The sequence below is a fragment of the Neofelis nebulosa genome, chromosome 3, assembly GCF_028018385.1.
Source record: "Neofelis nebulosa isolate mNeoNeb1 chromosome 3, mNeoNeb1.pri, whole genome shotgun sequence".
Lineage (NCBI taxonomy): Eukaryota > Metazoa > Chordata > Mammalia > Carnivora > Felidae > Neofelis > Neofelis nebulosa.
Genome location: NC_080784.1, coordinates 60,070,534 through 60,088,425, shown reverse-complemented (window position 1 = coordinate 60,088,425; position 17,892 = coordinate 60,070,534). Strand labels below are relative to the sequence as shown.

The 17,892-nt window shown below is 36.2% G+C and overlaps 1 protein-coding gene across 4 annotated transcripts in view; it reads left to right on the top strand.

The window, feature by feature from the left end:
• The window catches only part of CLCN3 (chloride voltage-gated channel 3), a 97,697-nt gene extending 82,098 nt beyond the window's left edge, over window positions 1-15,599 (top strand). For 2 of the 4 annotated variants that reach the window (XM_058720915.1, XM_058720917.1), the window contains 3 exons: window positions 5,422-5,638; window positions 10,838-10,913; window positions 12,642-15,599. In XM_058720915.1, coding sequence (XP_058576898.1) covers window positions 5,422-5,638; window positions 10,838-10,913; window positions 12,642-12,800 — 452 coding nt within the window. In that variant the 3' untranslated portion in view covers window positions 12,801-15,599. The remainder of the gene's footprint in view (window positions 1-5,421; window positions 5,639-10,837; window positions 10,914-12,641) is intronic. The other 2 variants (XM_058720918.1, XM_058720919.1) reach the window with 1 other exon arrangement.
• Window positions 15,600-17,892: the final 2,293 nt, after the last annotated feature.

Here is a 17,892-nt window from a genome sequence, read left to right as displayed (position 1 = left end):
TATGTGCTGATATTCCTACAAATAATGTTTAAAAGCATTAGCCATAGTATGCTATTTCTTGGGGATAAAGTAAACTGTTGTTTTGGTTTGTTTTGTTTTTACTTATTTTTTAAATTTTATTTAAATCCAAATTAGTTAACATATAGTGTAGTAATGTTTTCAGTAGAATGTAGTGATTCATCACTTATGTATAACACCCAGTGCTCATCCCAACAAATGTCTTCCTTAATGCCCATCACCCACTTAGCCCATCCCCTCACTTACCTCCCCTCCAACAACCCTGTTTGTTTTCTGTATTCAAGAGTCTCTTATGGTTTGCCTCCCTCTCTCTTTTTGTCTTATTTCTTCTTCTCTTCCCCTATGTTCATCTGTTTTGTTTCTTAAATTCCACATATGGAGATAAACTTTTTATGAGGAGTAAACAATTGTTTTCCTCCAAAATTTATTTTTCTCCTTATCTTATAGTCCTGCAGTATTGATGAGGAGGGTAGTAAGACCATTTCTATTCAATCCGATTCCTTTCCCTCTCTTCTCCCAACTCCCAAAAGTGATAAATGATATTTTCATGAAGCTGTTGCTTTCATACTCCCCAGTTTTTAGTAAAGGACCCTAAGCTGCAAATGTCATGCCTTTGTTCCTTTGAGTCCTCTACAGCTTATCTCTTGGCCACTGCAAAAGGATTGTGAAAGATTTTAATTCTTGTGCCATTTGAAGAGGGAAGATATCTAGTCTAGGATTATTTCTTAAATCAGAATGGAAATGCAAATACTCAGTTTATAAGAGTTATCAAAACAAAGGAGCCTACAGAAAATACCCTTACAGTTAAGGAAAAGCCTACAGCTTTGTAAGAGTTTTTTAAAGAGTAGCAATCTCATCATTCCAAGTTTTGCTGTAGGCAATAGAATATTTGCCAGAATGGGCGAAGTATGTGGTCACACTTGGCTCTTGTATTTAAGTGTTTCAGCTTCTAATCTAGTACCATGGCCAAACCTACAATCACAGAAGAATTTCATTGTTCAGATTCCTATTCTTTAGGTTTTAATGGTAGCCAGCCAAAGAAAAGAAAAAGGTCAGAATTCTGGAATTTATATAGAAATTTAAAGGAAAACAAGGTTTTTAAAAGATAAAGTGGTCAAAGTTAAGAATTACTCATATTCCCACTGATTCTGTAGATATGTTTTTCAAAGTATTGTTACTGTCTTGAAACAGAATATTGTGATAGTAGATAATGTCAGTTTAAGGGAATAGATGTACTTTAGACATGCCATCAGAAACGTTTCACATGATGACTTTTAGAACATACCTTACATGTTTACCCATGTACATTTTCATAGAGTTTACAGTTTTGAATGAGAAAAATAGACCTGTCTGTGAGGCTTTGTATATATGTATAATACATAAGATAGGGGGTGCCTGGGTGGCTCAGTCAGTTGAGTGTCCGACTTTGGCTCAGGTCATGATCTCACAGTTCATGAGTTCAGGCTCCACATCGGGCTCTATGCTGATAGCTCAGAGCCTGGAGCCTGCTTCAGATTCTGTGTCTCCCAATCTCTCTGCCCCTGCTACGCTCATGCTCTCTGTCTCTCTCAAATAAATAAACATAAAAAAACTAAAAAATTATACTATACTATACTATACTATAATATAATATAACATAACATAATGTGGAGACTTGGTTAAGTTTCTGACTCTTGATTTCAGATCAGGTCATGATCTCACTGTTCGTGGGATCAAGCCCCACATTAGGCTCTGCGCTGACAGCACAGAGCCTGCCTTGGGATTCTCTCTGCCTCTCCCTGTCTCTCTCTCTCTCAAAATAAATGAACATTTAAATATATACATATATTAAATTTAATTAATCAAATATATATAAATTAATTAAATATATATAATATGTAATTTATATGTATTTATATGACATACTTTATGAAAGACAAAAAAAGAATGCTTGAGTAAGTGGTAAGCTATATACTATATCCAGGATTGGGAAAGACCAAGGTTTTTTTTTTTTATGTTTATTTATTTTTGAGAGAGAGGGCAAGTGGGGGAAGGGTGACAGAAGGGGACAGAGAGCCTGAAGCAGGCTCAGCCCAATGTGGAGCTTGGAACTCCTGAACCGTGAGATCATGACCTGAGCCAAAGTTGAACAGTTAACCAGTTGAGCCACCCAGCACCCCAGGAAAACTCAAGATTTTGAAAGAACAATTTTCCCATAATTTATTTATAAACTATACTTTTGTGTCATTTCATCATTTTAAAATGTTTATTTATAGATAGTATATTCACATAGTTCAAATTCAAGAAGATTAAAAAGTATACAGTGAAAAATCTCACTCACCCTTGACCTCATAGTTATCCATTTAACTCTCTGTAGGCAGCCATCTCTTTGGTTTCTTATGTACTCTGTAGATATTATTCTATACTTATATATATATCTTTTTAAACGAACTGTGTCATGCTATCCAGTACATGTGTACTTTGTTTTTTTGTTTTTTGTTTTCACTAAGCAATGTTTTCTTAGACATCTACCCAAATGAGTATGTAAAGTTTCTTCATTCTATTCTTTTAAGCTACAAAGTATTTCTTGAAGTAGATGTACCATGGGATACATCATGATTTCTAAAATCAGTTCCTCATTGATGGACATTTAAGACGTTTACAATTTTCTGCTATGATAGAAATTGCTCCCTCATATATTTGATAATCTCCTATTTTTGACTCTGTGCCTATGTGCAAATGGACAAAAATTACTAGAAGTAGAAAGTTGGATCAGAGAGTTAGGTGCATTTGTAATGTCTTAAGATATTTTCCTATTGCACCAAGTAGTGATTATGCCATGTAGTCCCACCAGCAGTGAATGACAGTTTGCTGTGTTAAAGTTTAGTTCAAATGGAGAGATTTCTTCCTGCATTTTTGTGTCAAGATTAAGTGAGGCTGGATGTTTTATAGATTTGTTTAAAATGAAGCATATTTAACATTTATGGTGTGAATAGTCTTTCCTATTATCCAACTTGAGTCATGAAAATACACTTTTTCATTTCTATTTATGTAATAGGAGCTGTAAGTTTTACAGGGAGATTCTCAGTGTATGAAAGCCTAAATATCATTGACATATGAACACAGTAGTATGGTACGTGACACAGTGACAGACTCTTCCCTTAATTATACTCTCCTGTCCCCTCAAGATTTTTTCTGCGGAATAAAGCTTTGGCTTGCATACCTAGGAGAACTAATTCATTAAAGGTTTCCCCTTCCATAGCAATATTATCAACCTTAGAAACCTTAAAATACAGTTTACTCAATAATGTGCATTGCAAGCAAGCTTTTTGTTTATCTCTTTATAGTAGTTAAAATAAACTTTATACCTGCTTGGTTAGTTGAAATACCATTTTGTGGATTTAGAGACCTTTTTGCTTTCTACAGTCAATACAAGTGATGTAAGAATTCTAGATCCCTGGGGAGTGTTTTTGGACTCTATCACTACCAGGTTTCACATTGTCAAAAATGAAGGGGACAGCTCATGTACCTTTCTTTTTTGAGAAGTTTTGAGAAGTCAAGCCCTTGAGAGTATATTAACATGAATGGGAAAAATAAGACATAAAATTTGTGGGGAAAAAGGTGACTACTTACATTTGGACATTTTGTTAGAAAAGAACCATTTCCATTCTCCTGGAAGTGTAACTCTTTCCTGCATGCACACTTTAAGAAACTGTCTGAATCATATCAGAAAATGAAAACTATGATGATATTTTCTGCTTCAAAAGCCTTTGGATGGCATTCAAAAAATTGTTTTTTTCAAACAAAGGAAAACAAACCTAGCAGATGTCCTGACACTTTGTAAGTATTCAGTAAATGATGCTTGTTAAAATAGTTACTGTATTCACTTAAATGACAAATTTAAGTCAGGCTGAATGTTCACTAGCCTGTGCCTTGTTATTTCAAAGGAACATTCCAATAAATTAAAAAATAAATTAGGTTAATGACTTATTCTAAAATTTTCTGAAACTTTTGTCATTAAATGATTTATCTAAACAGTCTATAGCATATTTTCATTGATGATAGAATATTTGTTATTTTAAGGTATTTAAGTTTGATGAGTGGGCTTGGTTTTAACTCAGAATATCTGTCATATATGATAATAGTATTTATACTCCACCATTCACAGGTCATTAGTCAGAGGCTTCTATGGGTTAAGAGCAACCTAAGGAGCATTTTTCAAAAATCATTTACATCATTTGCAAATGGGATTTCTTCTTTTCCATGCCTTTATCATGTTTTTAAGGTGGGTTAGTAAGTATTAGCCATTAGAACTTCAGTTAGCGCCTTCCTACCTGAATGTCTCACAACACAGTTAAATAAGGCTTTAGAGGTCAGAAGGAGTAAAAAGAATTGTAGTATTTGTTTATGAATTCTGTATCTGCTTCTTAACTTGGGACTGATGCTTCTTATTTTGGCTTAAGTATTTTTGTAGCAAAATTCATGTTTAAAATATGTTTAGTATAGCAAATAGCATATTTGTGAACGTTTTGAATACATACTAACTCCAAATAGAAACATAAAGCTCTTTATTTTTGTATTCTCTCCATTTCATGAGTTTCCTTTTTCCTCCTGTGATCTCTGTTGTGCAGTTTTCTGTATCTTTACCCCTTCTTGTCTGGCACTTTCAAAAGTAGGAGTGGGAGTGGCAGCAAACAGAAGCACTTGAAGCAGAGCCACACTAGAGAGAGAAATGAGCAGAGCCCTTATAAATAAAACCAAAAAAAAAAAAAAAAAGTGCGTCCATTATGTGCATAATTGTAGTTTAAACCCACCTATTGATGTTCATACTCACCCAGAAAATGAAACTTTAACATTAGAAAAGAGAAAGAACTAGCTGATTCACAGAGGTTGGAGTATATGCAACATAGTCAGAATTAAGAGTGAAACTCACATTAGCCCCACTTCTGCAGGATGAGTGACATTTTAACACAGGCAGGTGTTATTTGATGATGGCTTCCTTTTTTTTTTTTTTTTTTTATATATGAAATTTATTGTCAAATTGGTTTCCATACAATACCCAGTGCTTGATGATGGCTTCCTATGATAAACTATGCTCTCATAATTTGTGCAGGTTTTAAAAACCATATTTCAAACATGCTTCCTTTTCCCCCAAAGTTAGAAAATGGCTTCAGCCCCAGTGAAGAAAATTGATGTACTAAAAATATTTTATTTATACGAAGATGATTTGTTATTGGTGTATTCTAATTCTGTCAAATATAAGAAATTACTAAGTCAGTTTTCAGCTGATTCCTTTCTTGGGGTAGAAGATAGGAAAAAATGAAGGGACCAAAAGTCATGGGATACATTTATTTATTCTTTAAAGTCTCCCAGAAAGATTACCCCTAAACAAATTAAGTTTTGGTCTTCTCTATCTCTTTTCAGAAAGTGCTAGAAAAAAACAAGAAGGCATTGTGGGCAGTTCTCGTGTGTGTTTTGCGCAGCACACCCCATCTCTTCCGGCAGAAAGTCCTCGGCCATTGAAGCTTCGGAGCATTCTTGACATGAGCCCTTTCACAGTGACAGATCACACCCCAATGGAGATAGTGGTGGATATTTTCCGAAAGCTGGGTCTGAGGCAATGCCTTGTAACTCACAATGGGTAAGTTTGGTGAAAGAAATCAGTTCGCTTACTGGAATTTATGATACTGTTTAGTGGAATTCAAATTCAGTTATTAGGAAGGACTGTAAGTCAGCTTCCGAGTGGGAAGGTCTATTTTTTTAGTGTGGTTATTATAAGTACAGGATCAGTATTGATCAAATTGACACTTACCAAGAATAAAAACATTGTCAACTGCCAGATCTTTGCCAAAACATAAAGTAGTATTTGTCAGGAACACTTCAGAGTTGGCAGAGAGGTTCTGAAACACCTCCAACATGCACACTGAGCTTAGAGTATTTCCTCTATTAGAGGAGGAGTGGACCTAACCTGTACGGAGTAGAGAAAAACCTGTTTTCTTTTTGTAAGTATTTCATTTTTTAATATAACTTTCTAGTTCAATAGAAACTTTCTAGATATTTTGCTGCTCGCTATTTTAGCCATTATTTTACTTATCATATAATGAGGGAAATAATATATAATTAAATTTGTAAATTAGCTTAAATCCTCCTTTGGCAAATGTTTGTTTCCTCTTCTCTACCTTTTCCGTCCAGAAATCTTTTATATAAACTGCTAATGACAAACACTCATGTATTTAAAATGTGTAAGTTGATTAATTTATTTGTCCTTTCCACATGAACTACCAGTGTTTCTCCAGGGTAGGATATTGACAAGTTTTGCTTGGCAGATATCAAAGGGACACAGTGGGGATGGTATCTTCGGGCTGCTCAGCGGACGCACTCCTGCTTCACCGCCTCTGCTCCCCTGTCCCCCTGCACCTGGGGTCTCTTTCCCCGCCTGCTCCCTCTCTCTAGTCCCCTTTGCTTCCATCACATTACTGTTCCTAGTTGAAATACTTAAGAACGTTGTTTTATCTGAAGGCTGATAACGGGAAGGCTAGAAGTGAGAAACGAAGGTACTCTTGATTATGCATAAGCCTGCACAGCCTGAAACTGGTTGAAATAGTAAACACTTTAGAGAATCACAGCAGGTTTTTTTAAAAAGAAAAATGGTTTGTACAAAATATGTGAGTGGCAAAACACATGACCCCTTTCTAAAGAAAGGAGGAAAAAAGAAAAAAAGGGAAGGAAATTTGTGTACCGAGCACCTTGTGTTTCTCATTTAACTTTGTATATCTCTGCAAACTGGGCGGCAGCCTCCCTGACTTACAGTGTAGTCACTGAAGCTCAGAGGTTTCATAATATGCCCAGTCATGTGGGTGGTAAGTCATGGTTCAGGGAATCGAGTATCTTTCCAATTTTAGAACCCGATCTCTTGCTGCTGCTTTTACACTGTTAATGACCAGTAGAGTGTATCTTCTTTCTTTGTGATTTCTTAAACTACTACAATTTTCTTGAACAATACATTAGGCCATACTAGGTTAGGAATAGAAATATAAAGGTAGAGAATTAGATCCAAGTTCAGTGTTTTCACTATGCTAACCAATTAAAATCACTCTAAATAGTGGCTCAGTCGGCTAAGCATTTGACTCTTGATTTCAGCTCCGGTCACGATCTCATAGCTGTGAGATTGAGCCCCACGTTGGGCTCTGCGCTGGGTGTGGCGCCTGCTTGGGATTCTCTCTCTCCTTCTCCCTCTGCCTCTTCCCTGCTTGTGCTCTCTCTCTCCCTCCCTCAAAAAAATCAAATCAAATCAAATCAAATCACTCTAAATAGTGTGAAATAAATTATATTGAAGGTACAAAACTCTTGATTAAAGGCAGGAAGTTTCAAATTATTAAATATCACAGATACTGATTGGAGAAGAGATATGATAACTTTTAATGTTTAATAAAAAAATAATAGTACCAGGGCACCTGGGTGGCTCAGTCGGTTGGCTGTCCGACTTCGGCTCAGGTCATGATCTCACAGTTTGTGAGTTCGAGCCCCACATCGGGCTCTGTGCTCAGAGCCTGGAGCCTGCTTTGAATTCTGTGTCTCATTCTCTCTCTGCCCCTACCCCACTTGTGCTGTCTCTCTGTGTCTCTCAAAAATAAATACAAAAATATAACATAATAATAATAGTAGTACCAAACTTCATTGTTTAAAAACTTAATAAATACATGTTAAATGGGGTAGCTGTTTATGAATTTGTACTGCTTTGGGGACCCTTTTAATTATAAATGGCTCAGTTAGAAACTAAGCTGAGTTGTTACAATTTTTACTTGCTTCCAGTTATTCTCTTTGCCTGGCATGGTGTGTCCTTTTATGTGCTAACACACATAAATGTCATTCTCTAGTCATGATTACCTGTGATCACCAAGCTGGATGGGTCAGTTACCATATTTCACTTTGCTGCTTAATTTCCAGATTTTTGGCAGCACAAATATTACAAAGGAAAATACAGTGTAAAACTTAAAAAATGGGGGTGGGGGAGGACAGCTAATTAAAATCTTACCTGATATTGCCTGTTTATAAGAAAGCTTTGGTGAGGGGGTAGCTTTTTCTAAAAGAATATGTTTAATTGCCTTGATTATAATTCCTTATTTCTGTACTTCAAGGAAAATAAGTCGATATATAGAGAGAGAAAGAAAGAGATCATTAGGAGTGGTAGCTCTTGGGTCTTTATTTTCTTTGCAGTATGTAAGGAAGGTAGAGCATTTTATTCTCACTTGAAGTTAAATGATTTAAACCTAGAAAAGAAACCATACCTTCTGTATTTTAGTGGATAGTGTGAAGATCCGGATAACTGTCAGCATCTTATAGTTCACATTGGGTCCACAGAGGTAGAAAGTAACTGTTTGGGGAAAGAGGTGCAACAAGTCCAGACTCGTAGATGCAAGTAGAAAATGAGAATAGAGAGATGAGGGGGAAGTGTGTCTGTGAATTTTAAAGATGTCAGTTATATATTTCCCGTATATTTTAATTAGCAGAATTTCTCAAAATCTTTTTAGTGTTGGTGGAACTAGCAGGATGTTAAATAAGCATTGCTTAGAAAGAGTTTTGTGACCATATAGGTTTGGAGGTTACTGGATTAAATACAGTTGAGGTTTCTTTATTGTGGAATATCTCAAAACTTATAATGTTGATATTATTTGAATCTCAGGGATAATAGGAAATATAGTTTTCCAAACTTGTTTGAACATGCAGTTTTGTTTTGTTTTTTTTTGTTTTGTTTTTTTTTTCTTTTTTAATGGAGGAAAGAGGGCCAAACTCCTTGGACTGGTGCTTTTTGGAACATATTTTGGGGAAATGTTGGGTCATGCTCTGTTATACTTACGTCATTGCTTATTAGCCCCACAGGGAAATAGCAAATTATGTAAGTTATATTTTGCATTGAGTTTCTTTATACTTCCGGAAGTTAATAAAGTAGCAGTGAACCTGGCCTTATTCTCAAATCACTCTTCTTCATTGGAAAGGAAATACACGTTTGTCCTCCTTTTTTAGGGCCGTTACTTTGTAATATAGAGATTACTTTGTAAATCTCTAAATTTGCCATTTGGTCCTTCATAAATTTGTAACTTTCCTCATTTTGTATCTTGTGATTTGGTGGAGCTTACTAATATACTAACTGAAATTAATCACTGTATATAATTGGATAGAAAAGAATGAGTAAGAATTAAACTGAAACTATTTAATTGTCAACTATTTATTTCCTGACTCCAGCTATAAATTAAAATGAATTGATGTGTTTTTTTGTTTTTTATTTTCCCTCACACACTTAGAGAAGAACATCTATTGAGTGATTAAGTGCTTCTTTTATGTATCCATTTTTTATTTCATGAGTGCATTTTCTAAGCCTTTTTGGAGGGAGAATTTGTTCCCATGCTCGGAGAACTTTGCAATTTATCTTTGTTCTTAAGTCAGTACATTATTTTAAATAATGAGAAAGCATTAGCAGAAACTCTATTTCTGCCTTTCCCAATCTCTGCTCTTCCTGCTTACCCACCCCCACACCCAGGCATCATCCTTAATAGCTGTTTCATAACTGACACATCTCTAGTCCCAGACTACTTTGACTAAGTGAAATACCCTGGTGACATTCTTGAAGAAGTCAGAATGTTCAAGGGCAGTTGAATAGTAAAGTTGACTTAACTAGATCCTCAGGGAAATGTCTAGTTACCCTGAAGGGCATTCTGGATGGGCTTCCAGAATTTCATGACTAAAGCTTTCTAAGGTTTTTGACATTGATTATCTATGTTGCCATATATTGTAGTAGAATTCATTGGCTTCCACTCTAAAACCAGTAACCAGGATTTTGTTCTAATAAATTATTTACAAGTATCCTTGTGAGAATTTATGTCCATCATTTTGCTTGTAGGTTAACTGAGAAATAATCATTTAGAAAATGAAGTGCAGGGGCACCTGGGTGGCGCAGTCGGTTAAGCGTCCGACTTCAGCCAGGTCACGATCTCGCGGTCCGTGAGTTCGAGCCCCGCGTCAGGCTCTGGGCTGATGGCTCGGAGCCTGGAGCCTGTTTCTGATTCTGTGTCTCCCTCTCTCTCTCTCTGCCCCTCCCCCGTTCATGCTCTGTCTCTCTCTTTCCCAAAAATAAATAAAAAACGTTGAAAAAAAAAATTAAAAAAAAAAAAAAGAAAATGAAGTGCATAATGTAAAAGTCATCTTGACCCCTAATCATAAACACATCTTACTAGTTTATTTTAGGAAGTGGCTTTCAAGCAGATCCTGAAAATTGTTTTCTTTTTTTAATATTGGTTGGCATTATTTAAGTGCACAATGCCATCAATTTTAATATGAAATAATAGTAAGATCCAAGCGATTTCTTAGTTCTTCATAGACAATTAAGGCTAAGCCTCTACCTTTTCACTGCTGAGGTAGATCCAAATCATAGCTGCCGCATTGTTAACTTTTTAGCAATTAGAAAAATACTTTCCTCTAAAGAAGAAACACTGAAAATGAAACTAAATTTTAGAGGTTTATAGCTGTGTATTATTACTGTTTCTTTTTTGCTTTTCTTTATAGTCGACTTCATTGTGAACTTTTATAGGGTTGCTTTTTAATTTAAAAAGGAAAACAACCCACCAATATTTAAAAATAGTATCATGTCTCTTATGAAAGTCAGTAGAATTTGTGCAAATGGGACCTGGGATTTCAAATCATTTTTGTTTTTATTTTTCTAAAGTTCATTAAAAGCATTCTTATGGTTCATGTTTTTATTTTTTCTCTCATTCTTTATCATTATGACTGGAACCTTTTTTACTTTGATTTCTCACAGTTATTAGCATAACATGATCTGTTTCAGGATTGTCTTGGGGATCATCACAAAGAAGAACATATTAGAGCATCTCGAGCAACTAAAGCAGCACGTCGAACCCTTGGTGATTAGATATATCAGATCTCCTCATTAGATACCTTAGAAGTCAGGAAGCATGAAACTTGTGAACTGTTCAGTTCTCTCTTTCCCAGATACCTGCTGAACTAAAAAAAATCCTACATGCTGCCAGTTAACATTTCTATCTCATAAACTATGTCTGTAAGATAAATTTAGATATTTGTAAAATTCCATCCACAGGAAGTAAGCAAAAGTTACCATCTCTCATCAAAATCATTGGTTGCAATTTAAGAACTGTAAACAGTTTGGTAGTTAAATGAGTAAATGTCATTGGACATTCTTAAACACAAGTCTGTCTACCTTAGTGGATACACCGGTCTCAGAAGATGCCTGACTGGTTAAAAATGTCTGCCCCACCAAACCCACCGAACCCTTTTTCTTTTTTTATGTTTCCTAATCTTGTGGTAGTCTTGTGGTAAATCTAAGCTCGTAAATGATTGTTAATGGAGCTTAGCAATGTTACAATTGCTGAATGTTAAACAGATTTTTTTTATGGGCACACTAACTAGAGTGTAATGTTGTATATATTTGTGATCTTGGCATTAATTCTTCTTCTGCAACACCTTGCATACCCTCACAATCAAGAATGTGTGTCCTGCCATTTCATTAGTAACCTGTACCTAGTTTATGTGTGTGCCCCTTTTGTATGATGTTTCCAGAATGCTGTGAGCAGCTCTTGGGGTCAAATGCATTTGTTTTAACCGGGTTTATGTCCTAGTGGTTTCATGACTAAAGATAAAGTTTGAATTACCTTAATCATATAACCTAAAAAATCGTCTGGCTTTAGCTATTAATGCCTGAAATTATTTTGCCCTGCAATTGTCATACCTATATAAAACCTGTCCCAGTTTGCTTAAGTACACAACTGATTATGTATTCCTGTTGTATGCTAATATTTCACAAGTGTTTCATGCATCCTTTTTTAAAAAACTACTAACCAGAATAATAAATAGCTACTCATTCATTTTGCTTTCTGCTTCACCTATAATAATCTTTTAGGACTGCTTCTTGATTTTTCACCTATCTTTTAATGTGAGCATTAACAACCAAGACTTTCATAAAAGCACTGTATATTAACTTTTTTGGCCAAAATCAAAAGAGGAAAACATTGACGTGTGTACTAGAAACTTGGGTTGTCTTATAGATTTATTCTTGGGGCTCTGAAGTTTGGGATTAGAGTTCTTTGTTGACCATTTTATATGCATTTTATCTCAATTGTATGTGCTTTCATGAAGATTCTGCATACAACTGGGCAATCTTTACATTATTTTTTAAAGTTGATTAAGTTTGGTTTTAAAACCGTGGAATATTGAGATTTGGTCATCAGACATTTTACTGCTTTCTTGATGTCATGGGAATTAATTTTCCTTCTCAAATGGGATCAGTGTCATCTCTTATTTTATACGTCCTCCCATTTTTTTGTTACTTTTTTGTTGGCATACATTAATCAGAATACCTCTACTTCAGTGAGGCATGCAGTCCTCAGAGTCTCAGTGGAAAGGACATTGTCTTATTAGTGACCATAATACTTTTATATCAAAGGATGGTTGCTGGCTAATTTAATTATCTTTACCAGTAAAACACTTTCTGAAAATTCAAAATCACGATGCTTGCTTTGCTCTGTTCCTGTCAACAAAAAGTGTTAGCTATAGATTTAGCTCTTCTTTTCTTTTCCCTTTTATTTAAATAGCACTCTTCTGCTTATTCCTTTCAGGCGCCTCCTTGGCATTATAACAAAAAAAGATATCCTCCGTCATATGGCCCAGACGGCAAACCAAGACCCCGCTTCAATAATGTTCAACTGAATTCTATAGATGAGGAGAGAGAGGAAACAGAAGAGGAAGTTCGTTTATTGAATAGCACAACTCTTTAACCTGAAGGAGTCGTCTACTTTTTTTTCCTCCTTTAAAAAAAAAAAAAAAAAAAGGAAAATGTAAAACCCAGGCTTTTGCAACATGGTTTGCAAATAATGCTGGTGGCATGGAGGAGTTGTTTGGGGAGGGAAAGGAGAGAGAGAAGGAGACGAGTGAGGTATTTCCCCATCTAACGAAGAGCAGCAAATCATCTCCTGTGGTTCTGCACTGGATGCATTCAGCTGAGGACGTGCCGTGATAGTGCAGGCTTGAGCCTCAACGGAGAGGACGCCGCAGTCCTGGAGCACCTGGCCGGTTACTCCAACATTTTGCAAAGACGCATTATCAGTCCCTATTCTGGAGGGATTATTTGAATTGAGCCATCTATAAGACTGCAGGGTCTTGCCCTTTTGTATCAAAACTGTTCTGTTTAATTCATGACTTATATAGTTAAGCATTATCTTTCTACATTCCAGAAGAGCTTTTATTTCTCTCTCTGTCTCTCTCTCTCTCCCTCTCTCTTTCTCTCTTGAGCTGCAACAAAACCTCTTTAAATTGGTGTACCCTTTTGAAACAGTCCTTTCTCATATTGAGATGTACTGTGATTTTACTGAAGTTTCATCGCAAGAAGGGAGTGTTTCTTGTGCCATTAACCATGTAGTGTGTACCATCGCTGAATGCTTGGAGCTGTCTCATGTACCACAACAAAGGCTAATCAAACAGGTAAAATCTCGAATGAAGTGTGAACAAAAGCTCTCAGCTTGTGTGCATTGTGGTTCAGAATCAACAACAATGAAACTTGACTTGTTAAGGATAAACAGTTTTCTTGTTTTTTTTCCTGCTCAGACTTTATGGATAATGTGACCTGGTCTTATGCAAATTTTCTATTCTAAAACTACTATAATATACAAGTACTGTTCAGCATAAAGAAACAAAATGCTGCTGCTTTGACAGTAAAGAGAAGGAAGTATTCTGTTTAGCTGTATCTGGAATTAATTGCATGTTTAAACACTGGAATTTTTTTTTTCTTGAAATTAGATCATTTTTCTTTCCTCAAGATATTTTATTGCTGACACTGAAGAAGAAATGTAATTCATAACTTGCACTAAATGTATATTTCTTTTCTTAAAAATTTACCATTCTTATTTATATTTTTATGGATTAAAATTTATAAAATACAGATCAGTTAATATCGCGCTTAAATAATTTTACCTTTTTAATGTGATTTTTATAGACTAATTCAGACTTACAAATATGGAGTTATGAACAAAGTTTACAATGGGAACAAGGGTTTAAAAAGAGGTTGTGGTTATTTGTCTATGATTCAATGTGTACATAAACCTTTTTCTGATCTTTCACTGCCATCCTCTGGATTATGTCTTCTGACCTGTATACATTTTGACTCATTAACTAGGAAGTTAAAATATGACAAATCACTTTGCAGATTAAAACCAAAAGTTAAGGGGTATTAACCTTTTTTAAGAAAAAAAAATTGAAAACCACTGCAAAGGTAGCAGTTAAAATTTTAATATGAACATAACCTTTGAGTCTTTGGGTTTGTCACATCCATCAGTGAGTACTGTTTTGAATATCCACAGTGCAGAGTTTTGCAGGATGCGTTGAAAATGTCCTAGGGTGTGTCTGGGATTTTTGTTTTTGGAAATGTCTGTCTTGATCATGGTCTTAATTCACTATCAGCAAAGGAGGTTTACTTGTAGGACTGGCCTAAATATTCTGGGCTTACGCATTTTTGGTAGGAAATGAATTTTCGCAGACAGACATTTTCTGACACATAACTGGCAATAAGCCGTTTTTACATTTTGGAAGTGATTCTTCACTTCCTAGTTCTTAAAAATAATGTATCTATAAGATCTTGAAGCTTTATTAGATCATGAAGCCATATTAGGATGACAGTTGAAAGTTGAGCAACATTTTAGGAATTTCTTTGAATATTCTTAGTTTTGCTATCTGCCTAAAATCAGTATTTTGAATTTTAGTTTATTTCCTCCCTTTGGCAAACTTCAAGCTTTCTTAATGATCCCTTCATTTGGCCATCCAGAGTGAAATCTTTTCTAAACAATACTTCTGTGTATCTTACCCGTGTAGCTTGTCCTAAGTGTATCTGCAGTGTGAACTCCTCAGCATTGGCTATTGAATAGGTTCTCTTGAGTTATAAGCCTTCAAAGGAGAAACTAGTTTCTTTGCAGATAGCTTCATAACGTCAGACCTCACATGGATTTTATTTTCCATGAGTCCTTTTTGATTTCAGGTCCTTCTTTCATTGCCCATCCTGCTTCACAGACTGACATTTCAGGGTGGATATTCAAGGTGGATATTAATTTTCTTCTCGGTATATTTCTATCCCTTGATGTGTCTTACTGCTAAAATACAGGAAAAGTGTTATATCTTTAATGCACTCAGTGGTTTTCTTGGGTAATACTATCTATTCCACTTTTCTTTTTGATACGTTGAGGTGTGTCTGCTTTTCAACCAAATGATGAAATACTAGAGACCATGAAATATATGTGCCTGGCTAATTGGCAAATTAATTGACCAATATAATCAGTGGAGCGCCTTATTGGAGTACCCTTTTTCAGAAGGTATGATGAGAATGGGCAAGGGTGTCAGCATCTCTTATTAATAATTGTTTTCAGTTTTGGTTCATGAAGAATGCTTAGTTTGTTAATCTGTGATGTTGCCTAGAGCTGTATTTATCTGTTTTTATTTATACTAGTGTAGTAAAGCTGCATATCATTACAGTAAAAATGATTACTGTGATGAGTTAATCAGAAAAATCTATTAAAATCTATATGACAATGTGTGGTTTGGCCTTTAATTATATCTCTAACAGTCCTCGCACTTGACTGCTGCTCTATGCAGTGCAGGCCAATATGCCTGGGGCACGCAGCCTCCGAGGGGTGATAAATAAGATGTGTCTCTCAGGTTACAAAGCCACTTCTATACTTTGCAGGCAAGGAGCAACGAGAGAATAGATGTTGCCTTGAGTAACAGGATGTACATACTTCCAGCAATAGAATAGAGCCTCCGCTTGTCAGCGAGAAGTCACAGGTTTACCACAAGGTTTCACTTCAGTTTATTTTCAAAAAGAAAAATTATGCTGTTAGCATATAGATAAAACATGTAAATGATTTAAATGTTTTGAAAATATTACTCTGTAAATTTGCTAAGAGAACTGCCTGAAAGGAGGTGGTAACATTTGAATTCCTAACAGATTTTAGTAGTCCAATATGAAACTCTTGGTAAAAAGTCAAACACTTGCTAAAAAGTCCAGGATAGATTTTTTTTTATCATTCGTTTTATTTGATCATTCGCTACTTTTTTTTTTAATGTTCATTTATTTTTGAGAGAGAGAGAATACGAGTTGGGGTGGGGGCAGAGAAAGAGGGAGACACGGAATCTGAAGCAGGCTCCAGGCTCTGAGCTGTCAGCACAGAGCGTGATGTGGTGCTCAAACTCAAGAGCCATGAGATCATGACCTGAGCCGAAATCAGACACTTAACCAACTGAGCCACACAGACACCCCCCTCCCCCGCCCACTGCTTTTTTAAAAAGTACTTACTGTATGATAGATGCTGTGCTATCATTCATTGAAGCTTACATTCCATTAGGGGAAGAAACATATATGGTATGTCAGATGGTGATAAATATCACAAGTTAATCAGTTCAGCAATTTTTTTTTTTTTTTTTTGGTGTGCCCCTCACCATTATAGGCATACATAAATCAGGCAAAAATTCCCATTCTAATGGAGAAAAGTAATGGGGAAGATGCTATTTTTATAGAGGGCCTCAGGGATAAGGTGACATTTGAGCAGAATCCTAAAGAAAGTGAGGGAATGATACAGTTATCTGTAAGAAAAATGTTCCAAAAAGAAGAAATAGTATATGCAAACATCCTGAGGTAGGGTATGCCTGACAGTTATAGGGAATACCAAGTAGGTCGCTGGCTGGAGTGGGGGGTGGGGTGGGAAATGAGGAAAGAGGTTGGGGGTGTAGGAATTTGATTTAATTATGAATGAAATGGTAAGTCAGCGAGGCAGAAAAGTGACATGATCTGACTTAACATGATCTCTGGCTGCTTGTTGGGGATAGACTATATTGGGTAGGGGTGGGAGCAGGAAGACCAATTAGAAGGCTCTCGGAATAATCAAGGTAAGATATAGAGGCTTGAACCTGACTGGAACTGGTGAAGGTCATTGAAGTGGCTGGTTTCTAGACATTTTGGAGGTGGGCTAGACAGGATTTGCTAATGGATTGAGTGTGGAGTGATACATGAGGAGTAAAGGGTGTCTCCAAGGCTTTTGGCCTGAGTAACTACAGAAGAATGACCACTGACTGAATTGGTAAGGACGTTAGGAAGAATAGATTTGAGGTTGTAAGGAATTTTGGTTTTAGACATGAAATTTTAAGTCTTTTCGACTTCCAAGTGGGGATGTCAAATAGGCAGTTGTATATATGAGATTCAAGTTCTGGAAGAAAGGTCCAGCCTGAGAGACCTAAGAAAGTGTGGGAGGTATCATCATCCTGAGTCAGGATGAAATCACATGGGATTAAGTGGCCAGTGAGGGACTGAGCATTGACGTACGTGTATATTTAGATTTGAGGACATGAGGGGCCAGCAAAAGAGGGAGCAGCCAATGAGGTAGGGTGAAGAGGGGTGCCTTTAAGAGAAAGGCATTCCCCTTAAGGCAAGTGAGTAATAGTTTCAAGGAGAATCAAGTTTTTGGTTGTTGCTGATCAGTGAAGTAAATGGGGACTGATAGTTGCCCAGTGTGGAGATAATGGACAACTTTTACCAAAGCAGGTTCAGTGAGATCAGGCAATAGTCTGATGGGAATGGGTTTAACAGAATTGAAAGCAATTGAAGGCAGCTTCTCCCAACTCTTCTGGAGTTTTTGCAAAACAGGATGTGTGATAGAGTTTTTAAGATGCAGGATATTATGACTTGTGTTGTTTATGGGAATGTTTGGGAGGGAAAATTGATTAAGGAGAGGTCCTTGAGTAGGCAGGAGGGGATGGCATCTTGTGCACATAGTGGGGACATTGAGCACCATTCGTAGCAATGTGGAAAAGGCAGAGTATATCAGGTAGTTG